Consider the following 24,821-nt stretch of genomic DNA (forward strand, 5'->3'; position numbering starts at 1 on the left):
CACACTTTTTAACACCCCCTAAAAGAATCAAACTGCTCATTATATTTAACATTGTAGCTACTCTTTTGTACTGTGCATACTGTGTAAAACATCTTACTCATAAAGCACAATTTTAAAATACTTGCTAAGACGTCTTGTGCATCAATGTTGAATTGTGTGATATTTTTTATTCTAGATTCTTCTACTAAAATTACTTCTTCATTCATATTTGACTGCCAACCATCCCCGAATGCCAACACATACAGTATTTACATGAATCTGAAATCATAATCTTCCAGGTAAAGATTGCCTATATCAACTTCCTGAACCACTGCTACGTGGACACTGAGGTGGAAATGAAGGAGATCTACACCTCCAACCACATGTGGAAACTCTTTGAGAACTTCCTGGTTGACATTTGCAGAGTAAGGAACATCTGGCTATGCCGATAAAACAGTAACTTTGAATTATTAAATTAAAATGATATGGAAATATGATGAGCTGTTTGTGCGTTGGTTACAGGTGTGTAACAATACAAGTGACCGCAAGCATGCAGACACCATTCTGGAGCGATATGTGACTGAGACAGTCATGAGCATCGTAACCACTTTCTTCAGCTCACCCTTCTCTGACCAAAGCACCAGCCTGCAGGTATGTAACCACAACCGTCTAAACAGCAGCAGTATGAAGCACCATACAAGTGAGTTTAAAAACATATGCAGTCGCTGAATGAAAAGTCTCAATCCACATGATCCACATGAAAATATAATTTAAGGTAACATTCTGAGTGAGATTTACATCTTCGTTATTCAACTGAAGTATGTTTGATTTACAGCAGCTGTAGAAATTTCAGTCATACACACAGAGTTGCATTCAAACTGTGTTGACAGAAAGAGATGTAATGCTATGAACTTTCTAGCCTTGTCATGACCCTTGACTCATACAGTATGTTTAAAATGTCCAGTGCACACTCTTGTTTTAAAGGTCATCTTTCTCAGAATAAACCTTTAAATTACCCCTACTATTGACCTTGGTGAGTGTGAAGAGAGTATTGGGGGTGTAATGCCTCTTCTAAGAAAGAGAGATAAAATGAGACAGAGTCCTCTCTCCTAATAACGATTAAGGAAATACTGGCCATTACCCCCATGTATGTATTTGCTTTAGGTGGCCATCAGAAAGTATGTAAGTACAGACAAAACATGTATTAGCTGTACTGTATTATTATAAACTAGCCATTGAAAAGCCTGACTTTTAGATAGTGTCCTTTGTTGTAAGTGCCTCCCTAAGTGGTAAAACCAGTACTACTTTGGAAATTTGTGTTGTGTGGTTAATGGGAATGAATGTTTTCACCTTATCTCCCCTTCGCTTCCGATTTGTATGTGTTAATCAGCTGTGTGTTAGTCATAGTTCAGTAGAATTACTCTTGCATTACAAAGTGAATGTTGTCAGTAGACCACAAACATTGGTATCCAGTGGTGCTGGTTAGTCATACTTTTTGGGAAAGTTCTACTTCGTTGGTTATCTGCACACAGAGTTCCACCTTTTGTACACAAAAGTTTCCCCTTTTGTGTATCACCATCCATACATTACTAGAAATGGTCTTTTTTGTAAATTGATAACTCTGTGAAATATACATAAGACAGTTGTTAGATCTCTGACATCTGCAGCTCCCTATTAATACACGTGAATAATAATAATTAATCAACTATGATGTAATCACGAAAGAAACATTTTTGCACTTTCTTTTATAATCTCACACTTTGAGCACTTTAGATGTATCTAAAATGTATAGTAATGTATTTAGTAATGCAGTGTATTGTATGTATGACACATCTTGACTATTTTCTGCGCATGTTTGATTTCTTCACTGCTTGTATCCTCTGCTGCAGGCCTCTCTGTTGGGAAAAATATTTCAGGTACTTCTTGCAATTTAATTCAGCTGGGATATAGCGCACATTTGGGTGTTGCAGATTCTTGTGGGCTGTAAGAGGCAATTCTTAACTGTGTGTATGCTGTTCTTTTCATATGTAGACTACTCTATGAGCATCCTGTAAGCAGTACATTTTAATTGATTTGTGCTGGGCTAGATTTTGGGCACATGTCTTCTCAGGGATTGATGGGTCTCCTGGAAAAGCAACAATTCACCACTGAGTCAGCATGCTGGTCTCACTACAGGTGCTGTCACACTAGTTCAGCTACAGCACTGTGTAGAGAGATGTGTGTGTGTGTGTAATACTTAAATGGTCCAGATTGATGGTGCAGTAGATGACAGATGGGTACCTTTCATGTTAAAGAGGGGCATCTTTCTTTCTGTGTTTCTTTCAAGACTAGATGATTCACTTCCAGCTAGATAAATATAATAATCATCAGCCTCTCTGCCTTTTCTCTTCTATCTTCCTCTCAGACCAGGCAGCCAGTCTTTGTGCAGCTGTTGCAGGCAGTGTTCAGGGTCTACCATTGCAACTGGTTGGTTCCCATCCAGAAGGGCTCGGTTGAGAACTGTATCAAAGTACTCTCTGATGTTGGTAAGATTAATGCCATCTCAACACTCAAATGAACACTCAAATTAACCTCTAAAAATGCCTGTTTCTCAAGCCCTCCTTTTGAAAGGTCTAAATCAGTTACAGTTAGGTGAGACTTTTGAGCAAAAATTACTGGCGATGATCCTCACATTATCTGTGTGTGTCTGTGTGTGCCTGCCAGCCAAAGGCAGAGCAATAGCCATTCCTGTGGACCTGGACAACCAAGTGAACAACCTGTTTGTGAAATCCAACAACATTGTCCAGAAGACAGCCATGAGCTGGAGACTTTCTGCTCGCAATGCTGCCTGTAGAGACTCTGTGGTGACCGCATCACGGGACTATAGGAACATCATCGAGAGGCTGCAGGTACAGCATGTGTGTGCGTGTAGTTGTGCTTATTCATGTGTGTGCATTCATACAAGCAGTAACATTGTTTCTGGGCTGTAGGATATTGTGTCAGCTTTGGAGGACCGTCTACGTCCGTTGGTCCAGGCCGAGTTGTCAGTTCTGGTGGATGTGCTGCATCGGCCTGAGCTGCTCTTCCCAGAAAACACAGACTCACGCAAGAAGTGTGAGAGCGGAGGGTTCATATGCAAGTAGGCAACACAAATATCTTCTTCAAGCAACAACACCTATTTCTGATTTGAGTTGATATGCTCATTATAAATGAGACTTGATGAATTCATGCACTTGTGCAGGCTGATCAAACACACCAAGCAGCTGCTGGAGGAAAATGAGGAAAGACTGTGCATCAAAGTTCTGCAAACACTGCGGGAGATGATGACAAAAGACCGTGGTTATGGAGAGAAGGTAGGAGAAGTACAGAAAACACAGGTGGCATGATAAACGTCATAAATGCGGTATGTCTGCATACACCGTACATGCCAGATTTTACCCAAATATGTATGATTTGTATTGAGAGAAACATCCAAAAACAAAATGGCCTTGTTTTTACACTTTTGACGTACTCCACTAGTGTTTAAAAGGATTTCTTATGGTCAAAAGTTGAGCAGATTCTTTCATCTCCTAGAAGATAAATATTTATTTTTTTTTATTTTTTTTTGTTTTCATTTCAATGTATGGGAACATTTCTGATGGCATTTCTGTTTGTCATAGCTGATGTACTGCACTGCACACTCACTACTTGCCAAGAGCAGCCTTATTTTGAAATTAATTGACTGGTCTCTGCTGACATATGCAGCTCTAGTCACATTCTCCTCTGCAGTCAATAAAATCAGGACTGGTCACTGGCTTCTCAGAAATTCTTTCAGTCACAGTCACCACTGTGTGAGACTGCACTAATTCTGCTCACTGTGGGTAATACCCATTCATAAATCCTATTTCTTCTGAGCGGCTGAAGTTGATAAGTATATCCACAGACACAGTCACTTAACTAACATGTCATGCTGTATCATTGACCTCTGCTTTAGCTTCCTCCTTCCTGTGTCATTGTATAACCCCTCTAAACCCTCTGTTCTCTTTCAGCTCAGGGCCTTTGATGATGAGATGGAAATGCCTAAGGTTGTTTCTCTTTTTTCTTCTATACGTGCCCTTGTCTCTCTGAGCTCCTGTCTGTTATGTCTGTGTAACACTGTAGAAGTTGTTCTGTAACTGTGCTGTACTGTAGCTGCTGCTGTGGCTGTGTGTTGTAGTTAGTGGGGGCTCCAGGCACAGCTGGTACCAAAGAGTGGATTCTGTCTCGATAGAGATAGGGGAGATGTGTGCTGTGGCTGACTGCGTGTTGCTCAGTAGAGTTGTGTTATTCCAAGCTCCAAGGTGAGTCACTTGCTGGCTGGGCCAGCTGCCAAAGCTGCGTTTGTATCTGCTCACCGTCCTCACATTGGACGTTTACATGCCCTACTTTCCGCCTACGTAGAGGTCATTCTGGGATATTTACTGTACATTTAAACTTCAGTTCCAGTTAAATTATTATAAAGTACTTATTTTTCAGGCCTCTTAGGCAAGAGAGTGTCGAAAAAGATAAGAAAAGAGAGGTCAGGGTGTGTGTTTTTTTTTTTAACAAAAACACAAAAATGAACACAAAAAAACATAGCAATCCATCTGCTGACAATGATCATATATTTAATAAAGATTTCAATTCAAGATAAAGTAACAGAATGTGATATTAGGATGACAGAAAAATACTAATTATATATATGTTGCATTTCCATATGTGTGCACTACAGTGTCTGGTTCTACAGAAAGGAAGGTGAAGATGATCAAATCACCTCCTTCCCCCTCCTGCTTTCTTTTTCATCAAGGTGTTTAATTGCCTCAGTGAACGTTCACCTACTAAGTAGAATGTTTCACCTGTGCCTCCCTTCAGCGCCAATAGGGGGCACTGTGGCTGTGTGTGTACATAGCCTATGTGCGTGAATTAATGAGCGTGTGGGGCTGTGAGGGGCTGTGGCAGTCATTGAGGCTGTGTCCTAGTTTTCCTTGCCTGCAAGCTGCACGATTCCTGGGCCCCTGCCAACTCTGGGCTGAGGTTACATAAGAACCAGGCTTTTTTTTCCTGGAACTCAGCCCCTCCGCTGATGTGTGACCTTCAGCAGTAATTGCCAATAAAAGTGTGGAGGAGCTATTTACCCACACTGCCGTTGTGCGCGTGCATGTGTGTGCGTGTGTGCACACCTGTGCGTGTGTGTAAGTTTAAGTTGTAAGTATGTGGGTGGAAGCAGGGGGGCTTATTTGCATGAGCGTGGAAGAGATATTTGATCCCTACACACACCTGTTAAGTGTTGTATCTCTGTTTGTCTTCCCATGAAAAGCAGCTCTGATGTAAGAGTAGCAGTTGAGTGGAGACCTGTTCGTCCCGCCATGTGCCATTATCCATATATCTCGTCTCCTCTTCTCTTTTGGCGTCATTAGATCATTGTGAAAAAAATTCCTCACTACTCAAAATGCTCCCCACTTCAGCTCACACCTATTCTCACACGGATGCAAACACACACCCACTCTGTGTAAACTTAATGAAGCTGCCTGTGAGTGTTTGTGGAGCTGTGATATTTAGGTTCGTAGTTAGTGTTTGTCTCCTCTGTTGCACTTTGAGTAAAGTTGAACAGTGGTATACAGTATGAATGAAGAGGAACAGGGCAAATGTAAGAGCTTGTTTAACAGGAAATGTGGATCATATAAGTCACAGACTGTGAAGGAGGTTTATATTATCCTGCCCAACAAGTATTATCTTTTTTTTTTTTAAATAAAGAACATGAGATGAATTTTTGACCTCCCCAATGTTGCTAAATGTCAGGGAGGTGATTATCAGCAAAATTCATTGCTCTTTGGCTGTCAGAGTTATGTAAGAGCAAGAGGAGTTCAGGATACACAGCACTGGGCTTTTGCTCTAAAGGCTCCCCTACTCACCTGGCCTCGTGTGTGTGGTCTAGTCGAAGTAGTTATGCAAGCCCTCCACGTTGGGAGTAAGTCATGTTTCATCCCTGTTTCTTCGGAAAGTGTATGCGTGGATCAATAGAAGGAAAAACTCCTTTTCTCCTTTTCAACTTTCAGATTTTAAGATAGCATCTGGCTCCTTTTTTATTTACTTAATATATTTCCTTCCACACTCACAGCGGTGTGGTGTCCACTCTTAAGACAGAAATGTATTTTTACAGTTTTAGTAGAGATTGGTGAGCTGCAAGGAAAAAGGCAGAGCACAGTTTTAAAAAAAATGTAATGCTTTTCTATCTGCACATAACAAACAGTAAAGTGGTTAACCCGAGTGTTCACGTCATTCACCGCTGGTTTAAACATGACTCAGCCTGCAGCAATATAAAGGTATATTTATTTATGCACATTCAGAAAAACACCGAAAAATTATGCAGAATTCAACCTATGTGCGTGTGGCGCAAATGCATTTCCTCTATTGTTGAACTGAGAGGTGTGAGACTAATCAGGGGTTTGCCCCGGGGAGTTTCCAGTTTGGTGGAATTCACTGTAGTCGGGGCGGATGTGGCAGATGTGGGGGGTTCGTCTGTGGTGTCTGTGGTCAGACTGGGGGCGATTAGCTGCACATAGACAAATGAAAAGAAAAGCCTGAATAAATGAGTGGAGAAACATAATTATGACATGCTATGATTAAGCAGTTAATATTCAATCATGCTCTGTGGCATGTATAAAAGAGCTGAGCAGGCCCAGTTGATTCTGATGGTAAGAGGAAAAGATCTAAACAACTTTGAAAGAGGGTTTATGGTTGGGGCATAGATAACAGGAGCTTCAGTCACAAAGACTGATCAACTGGCTACTGTTTGAATAGGAACAGTGACTAAAGTCTGCATTTAGACCTATAGGATCTGTGGGACATAAGTAAACAGGATCAGAAATTGTGGTCAACAGTGCACATTTGATGACCATGGTGATTTTGCATTAATGTGAGGAGGATTAATGTAAGGAAAAACAAAAGAGGAATTCTTCCTCCGGTGACCAAGAATTTCAATACAGGACATGATTGTGTCAGCAAGAACAGTCCGTTGACAATTACATGGAGGGATATTATAGTAGAATTGCAGTGCGTAAGCATAATGTGGATAAAAGTGATAATGGTGGTAATACCTTTTGGATGAGTGGTGTTCATCCCTACAGTAGAATTCAGAGACTGTAGAATTAATGTTGCTGGCACTGAAGCTGTTCTGGTGGCACATGGTGGCCCAACACCATGGTTGGTTTTTCCTTTCATTTGTCACTCGTCTGCAGATGATTGACACATTTATGAAAAAACCTGAATAAATCAGCAGCGCATAATAATACAGATGCTTACATACAGGACATGAATAATTTGAGTAAGAAAATGGTGTAAATCATATGATGTGGCCTTCATAGTCACCAGATCTCAACAAACTTAACATTTACAGTATAGGGAAATTTTAGACTAATATGTCATCAAAATGCCACATGAGGCAATATCTTCTGGGAATTGGTGACCCAGTGCATCTCCCCAGTGGAGTTTCAGAGTCTTATACGGTATAACTGATTCCAAGAGCCCTGAAGCTGTAGGGTACAACACCATATAAGACACTTCATGTTGGCTTTTCTTTAATTTGTCACCTATCTACTGTCATAGACTGCCTAAACAGCATGGCCTGCGTAATTTAAAAAATCCTTAACTGTGAATTCCTTGAGTGAGGAATATTTTCAGACATCAACTCAGGTGGAAGTTGTACTTATGTTTCCATTATGTGAAACTCCCTCACCAAATATCAAGGAGTGTATTTGATCAAGTCAAATCAAAAGGCTGGTTTAAAGTGAAGTCACAAGTCATTAGTATTAAAGTAAGAGTCAAGGATTTTAATTCTATTACATCAAGTTAATCTAAAGAATATTAATATCAGAGTTGTGGCTTGAGTTAACAAGTCAGACTACTACATAGTGGAGTCATTAAAGTAAACACTGTTGGTAAACTCTGCTAACATACCATATTTGGTGATTACAGTCAGTAACAAGACTACATATCAAATGTAAACACACCCTTGAATAGAGATACAAACATCATGCCCTTGACCTTGTCTAAGAGAGACAAGTTCAACTGTCAAAGTATGTAAATCCTCTCTGTGAAGTGTTTGTTATTCTCTCTCTCTCTCTCCTTGTCCAACTTTCTCTTGCTCTCTCTCTTGCCCTCTATGTTTTTAGTGACAGATGGTCACTGTAAGCAGCTCTGTGTCACTGGTTTAGTGGCCTAGTTCCTTCTGGAGTGATTATGTAACTCTAACCCCATCGCCCCTTGCCTCTCTCCTCGCCTGCCCCTCCTAGTGTGTCTTTTTACATAACAATTTATGTTGGGCATTGCCTTAACCAGTTTCCTGTTCCCTTGGTGCACACATACTGTACATACTGTAGCAGTTCTGGATTTTGAAACTGCAAAATGGTGTCTCACCTGAATTCCTATTGTTTGTGTGAACCATTAAGAAATTAGAAAACAAACAGGAAAGATCATGTTTGTGTATTTCAGTATTTGTGCTTTGTGTTTCCCAGAACTCCAGTGTGATTTCAGTTTTTGCTCCATTTTTGCATGTTCTTAAATGTTAAAGAATATTTTGACATTTTGGGAAATAGATCAGTTTACTTTATTGTCTTCCTTTAGTCCCATGTAAGACTACAACATGCTGTTTTTACATTTTGTTTTTTGTACATCTTAAACATATAATACATAGGGCCCTATTTTAACTGTGCAAGTGCAATAACAAACCATGGTAGGTATTGGGAACACAGAGCTTCCTCTTGCATACCACCATGATAAGCACTGGTGACCTCACGTATCATTCATAAACATGCAGAATAAGGAGTTATAACCCACTAGTCTGATGTGCAGAGGTGTGTGTGGTTATTCTGTAGCAGCCTGGTGTGGTTTTTCAGGCAGTTTAATGCAGCTAAACATAGTGAACCTCTGTGCTCTTGTTGATAATATGAGCAGATTGGCAGCAGATTGATGTAGTGCCAATAACAGACATGGTTGTCAGATATCTATTTTCAGCTCAACATCTAGGACCAAATTTCAACCAAAATACAACATCTGGCTTTGCATTTCTTCATTTGAATGAACCTCCCACCTGTTTGCACCTCTCCTCCCACCTGTGCACTGTGCACTCTGTGCTCGTCACCAAAATACCATAAAGAAAGGCAAAGCCAGGGTCAGGAAAATACCAAACAGTCGGAGCACTGCTCGTGCTGGTCGTTGCACCTCCTCGAAAATATGGTCGGATTGGCTAATTTGTTATCTGTGAACGGAACCAGACTAACTGTTTCCTCTTTTTCCAGTCTTAATGCCAAGCTAAGCTTATCTGCTGCTGGCTCCTGCTTCATATTTACTGTACTGACATGGAATCCCCTCATCTAGATCATATAACAAGAAAGTAAATCATTTCTCCAAACTGCTATTCTATTCCTTTAAAACAAAAGCTTGAAAACTCAACTAAAATGAAGAATAAATACAAGATGAGAATGTGAGACATAGAGTGAAGTTAATTGATTTAGAAAATGAACTAAAGCTCAAATCAGATTTGACATGCTCTTTAATATTTTAATTGTCAACACAGCTCACATCTCCGCTCTCTAAACCCTCCACATCCATAACATTGCCTGTGAACCTAGAATTGAAAGCATGGCAACTTGCTCTGAGCAGACCTTTGCATGGCACCTTGCAACAGTTGAAATGTTGTGCCTTTTTCTGTAATGCATGAATATTAACCCTGTGTTTGTATCTGTTTGGCCGCTGTGCTCACACTCCTCACTGCACCCAGCAGCTGGATCAGAACCAGCCTGAGAAGCTGTTGGAGGACCAGAAGAGGGTAGGTACAGCATGGCAGCTTTAACCATAAACTCCAACACAACTGAGATTCATGGTGAGACTTTATCATGTTGCAGACATAAAGCAACAGCCTTTTGTTACCTGATTCTTGCTTTTTGTATTTCTGATGACTCCACCTAACAGCCTCAAGTATCATCTAACCTCTTTGTCACAGTTATAATTTAACTGGAAGAAGAAAAGAAAAGAAATTTTATAACTTGCACGCCACATTTGCTTCTGCCTGCCTTCTCTGATGCTCTTTATGGCAATGCAGTGACTTTAGAGAGCCTCAGGTGTTTCCATTATTGAGGCTAGCTCAATTTATCAATATTCCAAAATAACAATACTGATTGGAGTTAATGAATACATCATTACTGCTTGGAAGAGGAGACCATACCTCTCTTGTAAGGAGGGATGTTCAACGGCTGTTTATCTTTTGATTAAATGTCGCTAACAAGAAGTTTCATCACTGACCAGGCACGGACTGGTAATCTGGCATACCGGGCAAATGCCCGGTGGGCCGACGTGCTATTTGGGCTGGTGCAGGGACGGACTGGGCGGTCTGGCAATTAGGCAGATGTCAGAACGGCCACGCAGAGGTTTAGACCGGCCGAGCACGCTAAATAGATCACAGCGGCCCCTAGTGGCACTGACGCGGCCCACTCTCTCTTGCATGCTGAACAACTTCCCAACGCGCTTCTAGGTTTCATATCTCTTATGATTTTGCATGCAGTAGTTGATACTGTTGACCTGATTGGTATTTATACCACACATACCTGTATACATCATAGTCATGGTGTATTTCAAGTTTTACATCAGCCTGCTTCACTTTTGAAGGGAAATTTCTTGTTATGATTTTAAAAAATGTTCATGGTTTGAAATAAAACAAATCTACTGGTATTTTGTATTTGATTGTTTGAGAAAATTAAAATGAAGCAATGCCTTCTGGGAATTTCATGGCAGTGTAGTAAATCGCGTAAAAAAGTAAAAAAGTGTAGTAAATCGCGTCTGCGCATTTGTGTGTTGGAAGTTGGACTAATGGTGGTCAAGTCATTCAGTAGATTGGTTGTGGTGGTGATTATACGATTAACTGGTTAGAAAAAATGAATAGAGGCACTAAGCGAAAAAGAGAGACAAGATCAAGAAAGCGCTGCTGTTTGAGGGTGAAAAATGCGCCAAATTGGATTTTTTTTTTGTTGCGGAAAAGAGCAGGCTCCTTCGCAATTTGTTAACTGCATGACGGTAAGACAAATGTTTTTATTATGGAGCGGCTGGCTCTAACAATCTATTCATAATGGTTTATTTGTGCATTGATATGACAATTTTCTTATGCAGTTGTTGAAAGTATGGGAGTTTATCTGCACCATCATTGGGGCTATCAAAAATGCTTCTCTTTCCGTGCGTTGGGTCTGCATCTGCGAGTTGGGCCGCTTGTGGGTGCAAATGCCAGGGCCGTTTTTTTATCCCAGTCCGTCACTGTCACTGACATATTATTTAAAGCCATGTATCCATTTTAAAATAATTTCAGCTTATCTAAAGTGAGTTTTGCTTTGTTCAGGTTTGCCAGAATTGTGGTTTCGTAGTTTCAGTAAATTACTAATACTGATTCATAAATTGTGAATCAGATTATGTTCTGAGAGGAGCTAAAATGGGTTTAGCTCATGACTGAAGACCAAAGAAAAAGGGGATTATTACCCCAGGAGTCCAGGTGACTCTTGTAACTATGATTGATCATGCACAATGCGAATGTTTGATTCACCTCCTGCCAATAAATGATGAAAATATAGTTCTTCACCCCCCCTACATAAGATAATCGTGACCTCCAGAGCATAACTACGGCAGCAGCGCTTACATAATGCCCCTGTCGTCTATCAAGGACCACCCACAGCTGACAATGAATTGCACATAATCACGCACAAACACACAAAAAAAACCTTCTCTTTCATTTCCTTCACTTTATCCCATGGGAGGTCTGTCAGGTAGCTATGGGCTGTGGTTGCCATAACAACAGCAAAGTCGTGCGGCTGACTGCTAAACAGTGGATGAGTCACAGTGTGGGAGGGTTGGCCCCGTGTCTTTCTAAGTGAAAACCAGGACCTCACATTGCCACTACACAGGGTCACTACTGCTGATGATAACCATAACAGTTTTGGCCAGGTGGGTGGTATGTGACATAAACTTTGGGTTATACCTGCACATTTATCTTGTGCAGAAACGTGAACTGCAGGAATTCTTTAAATTAAATATTTAAAATTAAAAGTTGCTCCATATAATAACTATAGATTACAGAGCGTGGTTGTGATGGTAAACAGGCTATCATTTTCTGAGGTCGGTGGGGGTGTATGGAGATCTAAAATGCACTGTATATACTGATGATGCATGCTATCCCTGTTATACAACCTCTCCTCTCACCATGCAGCTGACATCATGTCATTATATCCTTCCCTTTTTTCTCCTTTCATAGGGCGAGGCACTGAGGCAGATTCTGGTGAACCGTTACTATGGCAACTTCCATCGGAGTGGTGGGCGAAGGGACAGCCTGACGTCATTTAGCAATGGCCCCCTCAGTCCAGTAGGACCCAGCAAAAACCAATCAGGTGGGGCACCATAACTGCTGCCACTTATCTCCGACGCTGAACACAGACGTTTGTTAATTCTTTACAGCAGGAAGAGAGAGATTTAGTTTAGAGTGTGCAAGGCCATGAAAACACTAATTTCGACATCTAACTGAGTTGATGTTGCTGTGAGGCATTGACCATTGGCCTCTGCCAAAGAGAAGCATGACTTTAGTGCCAGTAATGACTACAACTACTATCAGGGGGCAAAGTCCAGATAAAAGTTTTCCTTTTGGTTAGCCAAAATGTTTTCTGGCCCTGAAATTGTAGTACGGCAAGGTTCTATCATTATGTTATATAAGGATGGGACTCTGTCTGGCCCTGAGCCGGTTATCAGCTCTAGAGTTGTGCTGCAAGCTGCCCTTTGAGCACACAGAGCACAACACTCTTATCACTACCTGATAATGTAGTCATTGTGTTACTATCTGCAGTCAAAATACTGAAGCAATGCATTTCTGCTCACTGTTTCACCTGCTATTTGAGTTATTGGTACTGACATGTCCCATGCACAGTATGATGTAACATTTTATCAGCATATAGATTTTGGAGAGACAGAATATCTCCAGAACCAGAATGTCTGCTGTTGCACAAATGTCAGTAACAAGTGTGTGTGACACAAAAATGTATGCATATTACATATATTGTAGATATTATATATTATGTGATGATTGGGGTGGATGTTTATGTGTTTGGGCAAGTAGTATTTTACCTGAACTGAAAGACAGAGGGGAAAAAAGAAATCACCTTGGTTTCAGGTTCATCATCTCCCTTGTGCGCCAAGATGCTGGCAAACTTCCACGCCACAGAAGTGTGCCCCCTCCCCTATGTGATCCACTTTTCACTGTTGCTAAGTGACAGGCTGCTACTTCCTGTGAAAACAGCCTTTGCACCTGTTGCAGAAACCAGAGCCAGGCTAAGAATTCCATATGTGCCCTGAAGCTGAGAGGGTGGGGGTGGGAGGGGGGATGGAGGCAAAGACGTGTACAATGACTTACACAACTGTACAGTTGCACAGCTTAGGGTGGATTAGCATCACTGCAATTTGTAATTTCCGTGAGCTTTTCATATGTATTGGTGAATCACCGAGGGCTCTTGTGCTTAACAAGTAATCTGTACCATATGCTAAACTGGTTCAATAGATTTCTTTCTCAGCATGATTTAAAGGAAATATTCTTCAAAGGATATTTCATTATCTAATTTTCGGTTGCTGTGTATCAAATTTTGTATTTTTCTGTATCAAATATGAAAACAAGACATGAGCAGTATCGTTTTTCTACTAATAGTTATTATTATATATATTAGTCATCAGCTGAAAAACAACTTGTGTAAAGTTCATTGAGAGATCATTTTCTTCAAATCAGATATGCAGATTCACTCAGGCTTCTGCATAGATACTGTAAGATAAGATGCTAGCATCATAACATGTGTTATACATCCTTTATCTCACAATCACATCATTTAAGCTTCTGTTTAAATGTGGCTTGTTTTGTTGATTAAATTGTATTTGATCAGGTTCAACATGATTGGATTGGACCATGAAAAATGCTCATCTCTATTAGGAACTGCAGACCACAAACCCACTGTTGTCATCTTGTTGCTCTGTCCCTGCCTTGCAGCGTTAGGGGGGCCCGGGGGCCTGAGTCGTGGGGAAATGAGCCTGGCAGAGGTACAGTGTCACCTGGACAAAGAAGGAGCCTCTGACCTGGTCATTGACCTCATCATGAACACCACTAGTGACCGAGTTTTCCAAGAAAGCATCCTCCTGGCTATTGCGCTGCTGGAGGGTGGAAACACTACCATCCAGGTCAGTTAATCCCACCCTAACCCCCCATGGGAAGTGAAAGCAACTGAACTGCTGCAATATGCCTAAAACTTACAGTGAAAGCTATACACTTACCTATCACACCTACTGTAACTGATCTGCAGGGTTATCTGTGCAAAGGCTTAGCTTATCCTACAGGGCATCAGTCGATCATCTGCACACTGTGTCATGGATGGAGGTTTTCATTACCAGAGGATCTATTGTATGTGGGTCAGTGTGCCACCATGGCAGCACATGTACATTACCAAGGCGGTTCCTCTTCCACCCATATTCAATGTAATATCATCTCTGTCTGAAAGGCCAGGCTTTTAGCCAATTGTTAATGATATCAGTAGTTTGCAGATCATTCTATTTGGTGATATTTATTATTTCTTCATTTTGGATTGTCTTCCAGAAAGTGTGGATCACACAATGCAAATGAATGTTCTTTCCCTATTTGCTTTAACTTAAGCTACTCTAACCACCCTTTTCAAGTTGTTTTCTGCTTGTCTTTTTCATGTCTCTCTGTCTGTTGCTCTGTCTGTTGATCTCATCGTCTTTCCAATCTGTCTGTCCGTCTGTGTGTTGTTGTGTAAGCGCAGGGCTTGCATAATCAGATTAGAGCGAGGAAGCCACTGTGGCAGAGATAATGCTTTGGCTTCCCACGGCTGATGCAGAGCTGCGTCACGTGATCAGTCTGTGTTACATAAAGCCTGTGTGAATGAACAATGAGGAATGTCTCAGCCTTCAAAACATTCCAGCCTCTCTCCCGCTCCCTTGCGTTCTCCCATCGGCCCAAACTGGGTCATGCTGGGCCTCCGGAACTGGGGCAGTGGGGAGAGAGGGAGGAGGGACGGGGGAACACAGAGGGGATTGAGGAGAAATTGGAGCTCCTCTCACCCTGGCATTCTCAAGTTTGTTCTGAAAAGGAGGTTTCTTTGCAGGAAAAACTACTCTGTATGCGGTGTGACAAATGTACCACCTAGTGCAAATATTTGTCTTCTGTGAGGCACTGGGTAGTTTCCTAACACATGTGAACCTGACTTTTTATTACATCCATGTACTTACTGTACTTTTTTTAGAAGTACTTTTTACTGCCATCATAAAACTTGAATCATAAGTCTACGCTCTTTAAGAGAAGCTGAAGGGACAATACAAGTCGGCGTATGTCAGGTGTCTTCATTTGACATGCTGAGCTGAGCACCTGTTGGTTCCTGAATATCTACTTCTCATGTAACATAGTTAACTATTTACTCATGACCTACATACCACACAGAAATAACCCACACAAAACCAATATACGCGCACTCTCTCTCTGCTGTCATGCAAAGATAATGCATAGATGTTCTAGACTCCTAGCTAGGTTCCTCGCTGCTCCTCTGTATTTCTGTTACCTTCCAGGTTTTCTGTGACAGCTATGCGAGAATTCAGCCAGCTGTAAATTATGTTGTAACACTGTGACTTGTGACGTTTCACTTGTCCTGCATGGCATGCTGTTCAGTTTCCCTCCAAAAAACATGCACTGCAGGCATTTTTTTACTGCTGTTGTAAAAAAAAGAGAAGAAAAAAAAGAAAATGGACTGGACATAGTGTCATGAAGGTAGGTATCATGGGATAGGTGGCAGATTTTAGAGACAAAGGAAAAGAGGAAAAGGACTTGGACAGAGAGAGGAGTTGCAGTTCCATTTGGTTTGCATGTGGTGCTGCCTGACATGAGCAGGAGGGTGAGAGGGAAAAGGAGCGCGAGTATAAATAGCTGTTACATAACATCCCTTTGTTGATGCCAAGTGGCGGAACGGAAGGAGAGAAGGGAAAGCGCTATGACCTTGTTTTTCAGTGTTGTCCGCCCCCACCTCGCCCAACTCCTCTCTGTCTCATTCCACTCAGGGTTTGTCTCCATGGATACAGACAGGCTCTGTGTTTACCCAACACTACAGGGGGCCCAAGAGATGCTCATCCCTTTCCTCTCTTCCTCTGCTCTCTCTTTCTCCTTCATTCTCCTCTATTACTATCACTCCTTTCTCTCCTTGACCACCATGCGGTTACTTGATCCATAACGTCATCTCTCCATCACGCCACTCTCATCCTCGCTTTTCAAGTGATATCAAAACACAGATGGTGTCTTGATGTGGCGGCACAGATATTAAAACTGAGGATGCGAGGGCCAGTATCGAAACACATCAGAGACAGCAGCGTGGTTAGACATGAAAGTTCAGGTTTTCACTTCTGATTCAGTGTCAGTTAAGACATTTCTAGAGAAATCATAAAATGAAAGTTGTCTGTGCTGTTTTGATGTTTACTGTGGTGTTTCATTTGTATGTGCAGACTTTGTCTTTGTTTCAGTGAGTCACTCAATCCACTAAATTCAGCCCAGTTCTTAGAAACAATGAAAAAAATGAGTCTTTCAGTCTGCTGCTGCTGCTGCTGTAGGTGAAAACTTTCACTGTCGAACAAAATAATGAATAACTCTTGTATGACCAATACATTCCCTTCCAGCTACTATTAGTCAAACAGACTTACCTTCACTGCAATGAAATCTAATAACCTAACTAACCCTGATCCAAAAAATGAAATACCCCTGCCGGCATGTCATAAGTCCTGCCAACCTTGCACCGTGAGCACAACTGGAGACTGAATGCAGTTTCTTTAACTAGGGCTATCCTAGAGACGACTGCTGCGACATGAATAAAAAGATAGGCAGCGGAAAATGAATGTGATTACATAAGAATAAAGTTGGCAGTAAGAGTTTGGGAAAGAATACTGTATTGCAGAGCATGTGTGATATGTGGGTGTGTCCTCTCAAAATTGGCATGTGCCTATGCTGGAGACAGCTGACCTAGTTTTGTGTGTGTGTGTGTGTGTGTGTGTGTGTGTGTGTAAAAGTCAGTGGGCGTATAAGCGTATGCGCTCTCCAGCTTTCGTGTACTTATACTGTACAAGTGTGTGTGTGTGTCTGTGAGTCTTATGTAATGGTTAAGGGTGAGGGGAGGGAGGGGGGAGGGGTGAGTGAGTGCTCCTCTTTCTGTTTGCTCTGGTCTAATCGATGTGTGTTATCCTGGCTATGGGCCTCACGTCTCATTCCCGCCCCAGGCCAACGCTTTAGCCGACTGATGGAGGAAAGAGTTATGTGAGCAGAGACAGACAGACATGACTGTCGCTGTCTCCCCACACCTACCACCTCAGGCACGATGTGAGTTGTGAGCTGTGAGTGGGTTGCCAGTGCTGCAGCTAATCCCTTCTCTGCACTCTCCACTCTGTCATCAAGAAGTATTGCGTGATGGCCTTGCTCCGTAGCGCCCCCCACCCCCCACCCCACCCAACCCGCACCCCACTCCTCCGCCTCTCTCTCTCTCTCTCTCCACTCTGCTATCTCATCCTTGTCCCTGAGTATTGGCAGAGTGCGTACGTGCAGGAGGGCTGCTGCTCAGTGGTGGAGGGCCAGGGTGGGGCACGAGGCTCTGGAATCTGCTTTAGGGCACTAGCACACAGTTATGTCATTGTTTCTCTGGCTTTGGAGGAGATTTGGAGGAGATTTGGCTGTGTTAGCTCTGCTCTTTGTTGCGTTAATAATCTGCATACACGCTCTTATTTGGTTGATTACTATTTTTAATTTTGACTGAATGGTGCAGCAGTGTGTTTAGCATTAAATTCCAGTGCTTAAAACTCTTTTAATACAAACACATTCACACTATGTCCTTGGAGTAAGGGAAACAAGGCTTGTTTTGTCCATTTTGCTGAACATTTTCCTTGTGACTATCATTTATCTGTTTCCTCCAGTAGCCTAGTTTTACATCTAACCTGGAAAGACAGATGGTTATGTAACAAACGTTCAGAACTGGCCTAGATACTGTCTGATAACATTCTCTCCCTCCCTATCGTTTGCTCTCGATTCCACTCTTTCAATCTGCTTTTTCCCTCCTTTTTACTCCCTTATTCCCTCTTTGGTGTCTGTCTTTTGCCTCTGGCTTTCATTCACCCTGCTCCCGACTATCTCCATTTCTCTATCTGTGTAAGTAGGCCAGGCTTCTTCCTCTCGTGTCATTTTTCACCCTGTTAGTGTGGTGAGACAGCTCCTGCCGGTCGAGGCCTTTCCATAGGCTGCAGCAGATAACAGTTCTTACATAATCAAAACAAAAGCCCTGTGGGTTGGGACACGGTGTATGCATTGCGCTCACAGGCTCGAAAGTGTTCTAATTCTGCATGACCCCATTCCTCAGCAATAACTGCAGCGTTTTAAAGTATCGCATCATAGAAAATCCGGTCTTGCAACACTATGCTTATATAATATTTTGTGAATGTGCTGTCAAGACCATTCTGATCTATTTTTCAAAAGCCGAGTTAAAATAAGAAAAAAATACGTGAGCATAGACGCACAAGGAATTTTAAACAAAACCAGATCTTAATGCCAGGTCCATGTTCATTCTTGTTACATCACAGTCACTGGTTTTACTCACTGTTAACTGAACTCTGAATAACTTCTCATCATAATCAGTTACATTATAAGTTTAATTTAATTTGTTTAAATTAATTAAGTTTATAAATTTGCCTTGCCCTGCCTTTATATTATGGCTGAAAATAAATTGTTTAATCTTGTGTTTTTCAAGTATTTAAATAATAAAGATATTAAAATTAAAAAAAAAAAAAGTTAAAAATGTTTATTATTTATCGCTTCGCTGAAAAGAAAATCAATAGTGCTCTTCTTGTGCTTTCTGTGTGTCCAGCGTTCGTTCTTTTGCCGCCTGACAGACGACAAAAAATCTGAAAAGTTCTTCCGGGTCTTCTACGACCGCATGAAGGTGGCCCAGCTGGAGATCAAAGCCACGGTAACAGTAAATACCAGTGACCTGGGAAACAGGAAGAGAGATGATGAGAGCCAGGACAAAGACATCCCTGTCCGCAAGAAAGGTCAGCGATCACCTTTTGTGATTTAATACATGAAATTATAATTTGTATAAATTGCAATTTATTCACCAATCTAGAGTAGAAAGAGAATTTATGCTGTGATTTGACTGTTTCTAAGTCCCTGTTTTGTGCCTGTGTTTAGCGAGAGATTCGGCAGTGGTCATGACAGAGGATGTGAGAGAGCAACTACTGGAGGCCTCGTCTGCCACCAAGAAAGCTTTTAACTCTTACCGGCGTGAAGCTGACCCGGAGGACCACTTCACCTCAGCAGACGGCCAGCCGAGTACAGGGGACAAGAATCAGGATGAGGGAGAGATGAGTTTTGTAATCATTATCATGCAGCCCATCCTTCGGTTCCTCCAGCTACTTTGTGAGAATCACAATCGTGACCTACAGGTGGGTCAGACTGAGTATCAGACACTATTTATTTCACAGAAAACCAAAAGTGCATCACACTTGGCCTTAGCGCCTTCTTCCTGTAGATAAATGGTTGCAACATCTTACCGTGCACATATTTGCTTCTTCTCTGCTGGCTTTTAGACACAGTCCCGACACAGTATAATGGTTTGAATACTAATACCTTCATCAAATCAAATTATCAGTGTCATTTGTGAGAGGTCAGGTCTGACATCTTTTGAATATGGAGATGATTTCTCTGGCAGATCTTTATTTATAGGGCAATGAAAAGTGAACTTCCTATGTTATGCATTGCAACTTGTGCTAACTGAGCCTTTTTTTGAGGGGGGGGTTCTGCCTCTGTAGTCTAAGGATTAGCTCCAGACACAAGATGGATAATACAAACTTAAGAGTGAAACCTGTAGATGTTTTACTTGATAATTAAAGTAATTGTAATTTCAAGTCAACAGTTAAGAAGGACTAAATAATACTGTCTTTGTTATTTTTAAAAACTTCTATGAGTTGTGAGTGCCAGGCAATTGATACTTTTCAGTTTTAGCTGAACTATTATTCCTTTAATGCTGTGTATTCACTGTGTATTTGATTTTGATTGGTTTATTCTTACTGTGTATATAATGTTCAGTTGATACAGACCTGTCACACTCATGCTGTTCATTTTACCTACCAAGTCTAACCAATTTCTTAAAAAATCTTTTCAGAACTTCCTTCGCTATCAAAACAAAAAAAACAACTACAACCTTGTGTGTGAGACTTTGCAGTTCTTAGACTGTATCTGTGGCAGCACCACAGGAGGTCTCGGTCTACTTGGACTGTACATCAACGAGAAGAATGTGGCCCTCATCAACCAAACTCTAGAGAGTCTCACTGAGTACTGTCAAGGCCCCTGCCATGAAAACCAGGTACATAAGAGACAGATGTAAAGTCTGGGACTCTAGTAAGACACTATTATTCCTTCTTACACATTTCTATTCTCCTATTTCCTCTAGAATTGCATTGCCACTCACGAGTCCAATGGTATTGATATCATCATCGCTCTGATCCTTAACGACATCAACCCACTTGGGAAAAAGCGGATGGACTTGGTGTTAGAGCTGAAGGTGAGTTGGCAGGACTGGAGGAAGAATCTACCCCTTTTTTGAAACTGGGTCTTTTGGTTTAGCTGTCAGGACAAACATGAGAAGAAGTTTCCTTTCACAGCTGAATGGAATGTCACCAGCAGGCTACAAGTATAAGAACTGGACATTCATTCCAGCTAGCCTTAGTGCATATCTGCCAAGACAAATAGCTGCAGACTCCATTTTCCCAGAGGAAAAGGGGTCCAATCTGTTTTCATTGGATGAAGAAACTGACAGTGCTTAAGTTCTTATCTAAGAGATCTCTTTGTATACATCCCTTGCCTGCTTTCTCTCTTTCTCGTTCATAGAACAATGCATCCAAGCTGCTGCTCGCCATTATGGAGAGCCGTCATGACAGTGAGAATGCAGAGAGGATCCTGTACAACATGAGGCCTAAAGAGCTGGTGAGGAACTTATATTACCCTCCTCAGCTCCTTTTTACATCTTAAATGCAGCAGCTACTGGTCTATACCCTTGGCTGTTCAGTATCACTGAGCATTAATATGGTATATTATCCCAACTGCCTCCATCAATAGTGAAAGTTGTGTGGGTGTGTATGTCTCTCCAGGTGGAGGTGATAAAAAAGGCCTATCTGCAGGGAGAGGTGGAGTTTGAGGACACAAAAGAAGAGGAGGATAACGGGGAAGAGGAGGAACACGATGCCGCTTCCCCCAGAAACGTTGGACACAACATCTACATTTTAGCTCACCAGGTCCAGTATTCATCTTTGCAACAGCTTTTGAATTAACTCACATTGGTTGCCCAACTGCACAGTACGTCATGCAGTGGAGTGTGACGAAACACATGTAGACGGTGTGTTGTTGTTTTTTTTGACAAGCTCAGTTCTTGCCTGTGTGTTCTTCATACAGTTGGCACGTCATAATAAGGAGCTGTCCATGATGTTAAGACCGGGAGGGACCAGTGGAGAGGGAGATGAGGCCTTGGAGTTTTATGCCAAACACACCGCTCAGATAGAGGTCATAAACACAACCCTTGTCACAAAATATTAACCAGTTGAATCCTTCTGTTGTATATTTTCACAAACAACAAACTGAATGATCTAGAGCACCATGTGTTTATTGTATATTTGCAAAGAAATTGTCATGCATCCGGTATTTTTTCCTTGGAGATGACCATGTGTCTCTTTGTATAGATTGTCCGTCAGGACCGCACCATGGAGGAGATAGTGTTCCCTGTGCCCAACATCTGTGAGTTCTTGACCTCAGAGTCAAAGCTGCGAGTCTACTACACCACAGAGAGGGATGAACAGGGCAGCAAGATCAATGACTTCTTCCTGCGAGCAGAGGACCTCTTCAATGAGATGAACTGGCAGAAGAAACTCAGAGGTAAGAGGTAGCGTGTGTGTGTGTGTGTGTGTGTGTGTGTGTGTGTGTGTGTGTGTGTGTGTGTGTGTGTGTGTGTGTGTGTGTGTGTGTGTGTGTGTGTGTGTGTGCGCGCGCGTGCGTGCGTGCGTGCGTGCGTGCGTGCGTGCGTGCGTGCGTGCGTGTTGCACATACTGGTCAAATACATGTTACTAATTGGACTGAAACTCTTCTTTTGAAGCCCCCCCACAGTTAATCCCAGCAGGAGGACGGGATTCACGAGGGGTGCAGTAACCCCCAATGCTCCCCACTGCTGTACAGAACAGAACCATATCAATATGTATCATTGAAATGAGATATAATGAAATTTCTTTTATCATTAATTAGCAAAAAATAGATTTTCAATAATGGAATCAATATAAAAATCTATAAAATTATATAAAACAGTGAAATCCAGCAAAACCTTACATTTGAACATATTCTTTTGATCGGCTAATGGGTTCATCAAGTACTTGAGTAGGAGGTGATGGGGTAATGGAAGAAATCTATCCATACAGCCAGTACAGCATCATGTAACAAGTAGAACCACAATATTATGAGTTACTGACCCTGTTAATGTACAATGACTCACTATAAGTAGTGGAGTCAGCTGATGCCAATCAGGTGATGTTTTGCACTGCTTCAGTGCCTTTTTCCTGAAATGCCTGATGCTTTATCAAATGATAGGTTCACAAGGAAGATGACTGTGGATTTTGCTACTTACTTTGAAAGCTCATTATGAAGGGATCTCTTAGTCAGTCAGTATAAATACAGTAGGAAGAATGGTTACACCAAGAATACCCTGTTTCAGTGTTGATTTGGGCCTCTGAATATTGTTTTAAGACAGACTTGAAGAATTGTGAACTTATCATTTAATGTGATGAATATCTTCAGCCAATGTAGCATATTGGTTCAATGATTAGCTCACTGTCACCTCACTGACCTGGGTTCAAACCTTACTTGGCTGCCTGGGGCCTTTCTATGTGGAGTTTGCACTTTTTCATCATATAGTATGTGTGCTCTACAGTAGTTTCCTCCCACCGTCCATGACATTCAGGTTTGATGAATTAGAAACTCCCATAATGTAAGTTTGAATGTGGTTTTCTGTCTGTGTGTGTCAGCTCTGAGACAGACTGCCAGCCTGTCTAGGTGTACCCCCTTCTTACCCAATATATGCTGGGATAGACTTCAATCTCTGCAAGCCTGAACAGGATATAGTGGGTATGGAAAATGGATGGAAGGATGCATATCCCCAACTTGACAGCAGGGTTAACATTGTCATCCTGTGTGTGCTTGTGTTATTTGTGTGTGCATGTTTCCACTGTCTAAAAGCAGACAGGGGCTTTCCACATTCTCTCAGCCGTGAAACATTTGTACAGTAACCTTATGAATCACAACTGAGAGCTTGCTCACGTACACACACATGCACGCACAGAAGCGCACCCACACTCAGTCACACTGATCCACGTTAAAGACTTACATACCCACACAAAGCCATATTTTGTCTCTCACCCAAAACAGATTACGGACAGAGAAAAGTCCCTGCGTCTGTTTGTCCTTTATCACTAACAGCAAAGGATAGACCATCAAAAAGTTGTCTTTTATAAGTCAGGGTATGTGTCTGAAGAAAAGCTCAATTTAGCACATGATCTTAATCTTGACTTTTTTAAACTTCAGTATCAAAATTTTAACAGACATTATTAAAAATCTATTCTGTTTTAGGTACTTTCTGTAGTTTTCTGTCATTTCTTTTTCAAACTGCCCTAGTCCCCATTTCCTAATGTAAAGAAACTGTGGAAAAGTTGATCCATTTTACAACACATGCCAACATTCACCCATTTACACAAACATTCATATACTGATGGCAAAGGCTGCCAGGCAAGGTGCCAACCTGCTCTTGAGGAGTGATGCTTCTAATGCTCACTCACTGCACACTGATGGCATAGGCATTATGAGCAAATTAGGGTTCAGTATCTCGCAGGCTCAAGCACCAACCTTCCGATAAGTGGACGTCCCACATTAACCCTAACTTCTTCATATGTAGTATATGTGATGATCTTATTAATACTAAAATTTACTGAAACATTCGATAATCAATTTACAGCTTAAGTAATTATTTAGCTTTTCAAAACTAACGATTGGTTGCTTCTTCTCTGTGTTATACCATTTTGATTTGAATATATTTGAGTTTTGGTTTGTTGGTCTGTAAGACAAAAACAAGAAATCAGTAATAAGGAAAGAAACAAGGACATGACAGAAGAATGTCACATTGAAATCTTGAATTTGTGACTGGTATTTTTTAGTTCTTTCTAACATTTTATAGACAAAATCTACCAAAGTGTATGTGATCATATTTGGAAAGTATGTGATGTCTCACTGTCTCTCCCCTCTATAACCTCCAGCCCAGCCAGTGTTGTACTGGTGCTCCAGAAACATATCGGTGTGGAGTAATGTTTCCTTCAACCTGGCTGTACTCATGAACCTGCTGGTCTGCTTCTTCTACCCCTTGGAGGGGGTACATGGAGGTCAGTCACATAGACACCTTAGTGTGTGAACAACCCCCTGATTCAACTCCATCCACCGCATACTGTTACTAATCTTTCTATAAAATCTCACTTTGCATTTCCAGTGATTTCAATGATTTTAAATTCTGAATTATTTTACACATTTTTGCAATGAAGTTGATGATAGCCTATTTCTGACGAAGCTCTTTCTGGTATATTAATCATTTACTGTTTCTATAGTGAGTTCCTTTCTTGCGTGATCTCGTATTGATGCACCATAACGGAGGCATATTTGTCTGTGCTGCACTATTTTGCACTTTTTCATA

The 24,821-nt window shown here is 41.5% G+C and overlaps 1 protein-coding gene across 1 annotated transcript in view; it reads left to right on the forward strand.

Annotated features, from left to right (window-relative positions):
- The window catches only part of LOC128354948 (inositol 1,4,5-trisphosphate receptor type 1-like), a 70,250-nt gene that overhangs the window by 29,062 nt on the left and 16,367 nt on the right, over positions 1-24,821 (forward strand). Inside the window, exons 33-51 of the mRNA XM_053315067.1 lie at positions 279-404; positions 502-630; positions 2,384-2,504; positions 2,683-2,867; positions 2,949-3,097; positions 3,200-3,311; positions 3,987-4,022; positions 9,734-9,781; positions 12,245-12,377; positions 14,012-14,199; positions 18,918-19,101; positions 19,241-19,494; positions 20,214-20,414; positions 20,502-20,612; positions 20,939-21,034; positions 21,199-21,342; positions 21,500-21,607; positions 21,784-21,976; positions 24,394-24,516. Coding sequence (XP_053171042.1) covers positions 279-404; positions 502-630; positions 2,384-2,504; positions 2,683-2,867; positions 2,949-3,097; positions 3,200-3,311; positions 3,987-4,022; positions 9,734-9,781; positions 12,245-12,377; positions 14,012-14,199; positions 18,918-19,101; positions 19,241-19,494; positions 20,214-20,414; positions 20,502-20,612; positions 20,939-21,034; positions 21,199-21,342; positions 21,500-21,607; positions 21,784-21,976; positions 24,394-24,516 — 2,641 coding nt within the window. The remainder of the gene's footprint in view (positions 1-278; positions 405-501; positions 631-2,383; positions 2,505-2,682; positions 2,868-2,948; positions 3,098-3,199; positions 3,312-3,986; positions 4,023-9,733; positions 9,782-12,244; positions 12,378-14,011; positions 14,200-18,917; positions 19,102-19,240; positions 19,495-20,213; positions 20,415-20,501; positions 20,613-20,938; positions 21,035-21,198; positions 21,343-21,499; positions 21,608-21,783; positions 21,977-24,393; positions 24,517-24,821) is intronic.

This window comes from Scomber japonicus, chromosome 3, assembly GCF_027409825.1.
Source record: "Scomber japonicus isolate fScoJap1 chromosome 3, fScoJap1.pri, whole genome shotgun sequence".
NCBI lineage: Eukaryota > Metazoa > Chordata > Actinopteri > Scombriformes > Scombridae > Scomber > Scomber japonicus.